The sequence below is a fragment of the Entamoeba histolytica genome, genomic scaffold (genome assembly GCF_000208925.1).
Source record: "Entamoeba histolytica HM-1:IMSS scf_1104750519213 genomic scaffold, whole genome shotgun sequence".
NCBI lineage: Eukaryota > Evosea > Mastigamoebida > Endamoebidae > Entamoeba > Entamoeba histolytica.
The window spans coordinates 1-5212 of NW_001915422.1; the positions used below are offsets into that span (position 1 = coordinate 1).

A 5212-nucleotide genomic window follows, 5' to 3' on the forward strand; every position below is an offset into this window, starting at 1 on the left:
TTCTTTTCATTTTATTTAGTCTATTTATTATTTTCTTTATTTCTCTTTCTTTAGATTTCTTATATTATTTTATATTTTTTATATCGTTTCATTTTATGTAATATTATTTTATTGTATTATGTTTTAAACATTTATTTAATTTAGTATTATGTTTTGTTATTCATTAAAATCATTAAATGTATGTTGAAGTATATTTGATAATTAATTTGATTTTATATATTCTTCTTTCACATTACTATGTTATTTTGTATTATCATTCATAAAATATTATTGTATTACTCTCATTTCTTATTTCATTGTCATATTTATCGATATTGTTGTTTTATTCATTTTAAAAATAACAATAAATATATGAAATATTTGTAATATAATATTCATAAATATTTTGAAATGAATATATGATTGTATCAAAATATTGATACATTATAACATTAAATATAATTGAAATAATTTGGTAATACACAAATAGAAAATAAGTTGTGTATATAAATAATCATTAATATATTCATTATTCAGTTAGATTTGTTGTACAAAATATATATTGAATTAAGATTATTTTAATTTTCAATTCTGATAAATCATGAATAACATTTGTGTTTTAGTTATTGATGATTTGATAATTGAATATAAATTAATACAGATGTTTTAATATATTATTTAGTATTGTTTTCAATCAGAAACTTTCAAATATATTGTATTATAAATAAGATTATCATCAAATCAGAAATATAAGAATAAGAAATATGAATATGATAATAAAATAATAAGTTTAACCAATCATAATATTTTGTTTGTTTGAAATAAAAATACACAATAAGAATAGAATATTTTTAGAGTTGGATGAAAGAATTATGACATTTTAACATTTCATCAAGTCATGAATGATATACAATGATAATATAAATACAAAAATACAAAGAAGGCAAATAAATTTCAATTCAAATTCAAATGATGAATGGACAATAAAGAAATTGAAGTATGTTAGTGTGATATATTTAAAGAGAAGAACTAATTAGAAATAAACAACGATTCTATTTATATTAATTGTTGTAATTAGTAAAGGATTGGAGACTGAACAATACAATGAACAAGGAAATAAAGATGATAATAAACGTGAAGATAACATGGTTGATTCAACAAGAACTACACAACATAAACATGAGAATAAATATCATGATGATGAAAATACACAAAATCAAACATACAACCGTTTGACTAATACCATTCAAAATATTTATATTAATATACATTTGATAGCTGAAACACTATCAGAATCAGTACCAGCAAATTCACAATCTGCATCACAAGCATCAGGAATATCAACACCCACTGGAAGTGCAGTAACAACACAAGAAGGTAATAGTCCAGCACAGTCAGGATTAGCACCAGCAGAAAATCCAGCATCAACATCACCAAAAGGAAATGAACCACCAGCAAAAGTAGAAGGAAATTCATTACAATCCAAACAAGTATCAGGAGATACACCAGAAGGAGGTTCATCAACAACTCATTCTGAGATTGTAACTCCGGGAGTATCAACACCTAAATCTGGAACAGCACCAACAGAAGGAGGTTCAGTAACAACCCAAGGAGATACTACACAAACACCATCAAAATCAGAAAAATCAGAAAAACCACAAGCTACAGAAACAAGTGCACAAACACCAACAACAACACACCCAGCATCAGGAAATGAAGCAACACACTCTACAGAAACAACATCACAACCATCAAGTACATCACCTGCATCACCACAACAACAAAACCAACCTTCATCAGTCTCAACACCATCAGGAAATGGACAAAAAACAGAAAAATCAAATGAACAAAAACCACAAAAAGAAGACTCAAAAGGACAACCTCAACAACCACCAAGTCAACCAAATTCATCAGCAAAACCAAGTGAAGAAACGTCACCAACTCAAACAACAAACAACCCAACACAAATAAGTCCATCAACTTCAACTCAACAACCAAAAGGAAATAAAGACACACAACAAAAAGATGAACCACCAAAAGAACAACCACAAAATCAACCACAAGATAATGGAAAACAAGATCATAATAAACCAGAACCACAACAACAAAATCATCCACAACAAAATGAAAAACAAGATAATAAAAATACAAATACTTCTGATATTTCACATGATAAAACTGTTGTTAGTTCTGTTGATATTTCTGATAATCACAATAATCTTGATGGAACATCAGGTATGTTTATGTTTTTGGCTTTTGTTATTCATTTGATATTCTTCTAATTATTGTGTTTTCTCTCTTTTTCTTTTCCTTTCGTATTCTTCTTTATCTTTTATTCATATGTCTATAAAATATTTCCTATATTTCATTCATGTTTAATGTTATTACAAAATTGAATTATTTCATATCCATTTGAGATTAATGAATAACCAATATTATCAAAAATGACACGATAAAAGAATAAACATTGATATTAAAAGAAAATAAAAGAAAATAAATTAATAAATTCATAAGAAATAGAAAATGTCATGAATACATTATGAATGAATAAATAATAATGAAAACACAACATTTTAACACAAATATTATCATACAAATTGTTAGAATGGTTATTAATTAAATGAATAATAACATTTATAATCATATTTATATTAATTATATGTTGATTTATCATTATTGAAATAATGAAACAACAAATTAAAAATGAATATAAATAATTATGAAATAATTACAATATAAAACTATTGGATGAATTAAATATTTGATTAATCATATGTAAATATATAAAATATGAATAAAATAAGTGAAGTATAAGAGAATAATTGATATTAATATCATTTATATGATTCATTTATAACAATTTATTTTTAATTAATTATTATTTCTTCTTTATTTATTTATTGTTGTTCTTCTATGAATTTTTATTTTCTTTTCTTCTTTATTTTTTTCTTATTCATCTCTATTTATTCTCTATTTAATATCACATTAACTCTTATTCTTCTTTTTATATTCTTCCATTTATTATCACTTAGTATTAATCTTGTCTACTTTTATTTTCTTCTTTCATTATGTATTTATTCTTTGTATTTTGTTCATTTTTTATTTGTTATTTGAGTTAGTTCAAATAAAATTGTATGAAACGACATTTTGTGTATAATGTTTATTATTGATATTTAATGGTAGTTTGTATTTATTAAAAGAAATCAAAACATAATTAAAGTATAATTATAAATATATTCGAATATTAATATGTTAGTATGAAGTACTAAAATAAATAAAAGTAATACTATACATTTTTATTATGTTCAATCAAAGAATTTAATTGAAAATGATTGAATTGATTATTTTATTTTGGTCTTTTTTTATTCTTCTTGATAAATACAAATTAATAATAGAATATAAGAATAATTAATAAAAGAGTAAGAAAGATGAAATAGAAACAAAAGAATAAGTATTTTGTTCAATGGTTTATGATAATTTTAGAATATACCAAACTAATTTTCAAAGATTTTTGGTAGTAGGCATTTCATATTTTTGTTTACCAAATTTAAAATATTAAAAGACTGAAATAATCCCAAGAAACACAATTTTGTTATAAATAAAATTTGATAAGAAAGGAAAGAAAATATTTAAAGAAAAAAAGAACAGAACTTCAAACAAGAAATCAAAATACATATATGAATACACTAAGTATAAAGTAAGAGATGAAAGACTTAATTAAGAAAGAAGAAGCTAGTAAGTAAAAGAAGTGAAAGTAAGAAGAAGTACAAAACATGGAATATAAAATAGAAAGAAATAAGCAAGAGAAAGTTAAGAGACACTATCAAACAGATAGAGGAGATGAATAAAGAAATATAAAAAGAAAACAAAAACATGTAATTATGAAATTAAACAAAGTAATGTGAAAGGATAATAATGAAAAGCATCTGATGAGATGACCATTTCAGAGAGTAGAATCTAAATAGAAAAGTAACACGGAATAAAAGGGACATTCAAATGATTAATGTGATGATCAAATGAATGAAGAAATTAAAAGTAGTTTGAAGTTGTTTTTTGTATTTATTACTTAAGGAAACATTAAGAAACCTTCATGATATACCACAGAGAAATATCATGAACAACTATCCAAATAAATTATTACCTCGAGTTCATGATCCGAGTGTATGGAATTCACATAATCGAAACATGTTACAATGAAAAGGGATATAAATTGAAAAGGAAGTTGAAGAAAGTAATAAAGAAAATAAACAACTCATAGAAGATAAATCTGTTAATATAAAAATCAAGAAAAGAGAATAACAACAGTAGAAGATAAAGAATAGAAATAAATATAATTGAATAAATTATTTAAAATATTTATGATAAAAATATAAAATAATAAAAAATAAACATAATAATAAGAAGAAATGTATAAAGAATAGAATAATAAATATAAATATTAACATAATATTAAACAACAAATGGTTCTAACAATTATACAATAAATAAAATTGTATTTAATATTTATTGAATATTATTATTAGTTATTATAAATATAACATTATTTCATTCATTATTTAGTTGTTTATTTTATTATTTTCATTTTTATTTATCTTTCATTATTTGCATTGTTCATTTCATTTAGTTATTCTTATTTCTTATTCTTCTTTATTCTTTTATTATCCTTTCTTTTCTAGAAGTATTTATTCTATGATATATTATATCATTTTTTAAGTTTTTATTCAATCAATTGTTATTTAATTTATTATTTTTATTATTTTCTTTATCATATTCACTTTCATATTTTATCATTATCATATCACTTCTTATTATTTATTTCTTATTTATTTTCTTATTAATATTTATTATTTCATTCTTTCTTATTCTTTTTATTTCTTTTTGTATTTATCTTTCTTTATTTCATGGATTATTTCATCATCATTCTCATTTAGTTTGTATTATATGTTATTTTTATCATTAATTTATGTAACTGAATGATTGTATAAAGAATAAAATTCAAAGAACATCACATAATATTTAAAACATATTCCAAATAAAGAAACATTTCATATCATTTAGTATGTTAAAAGGTGTTGTATAGAAATTGTTATAAACACATTTAGATTATGATTTATTATTTATTCATCTTATTAATTGTATTATTATTTTATTTTATTTCATTATAATAACAATTTTAACATATTTATTTAACATATTAACTGTATTATGATAGAAAATAACAACATAATGAAAT

General features: G+C 21.7%; 1 protein-coding gene across 1 annotated transcript; it reads left to right on the top strand.

Moving 5' to 3' along the window:
* Nucleotides 1-1110: 1110 nt before the first annotated feature.
* On the top strand, nt 1111-2261 carry EHI_194730 (mucin-like protein 1 precursor, putative; the record flags this gene model as incomplete). Its single annotated transcript, XM_642982.2, has 1 exon — nt 1111-2261. Exon 1 carries the CDS (start codon nt 1125-1127, stop codon nt 2259-2261), a length of 1137 nt encoding a protein of 378 aa, XP_648074.2. The 5' UTR covers nt 1111-1124.
* Nucleotides 2262-5212: the final 2951 nt, after the last annotated feature.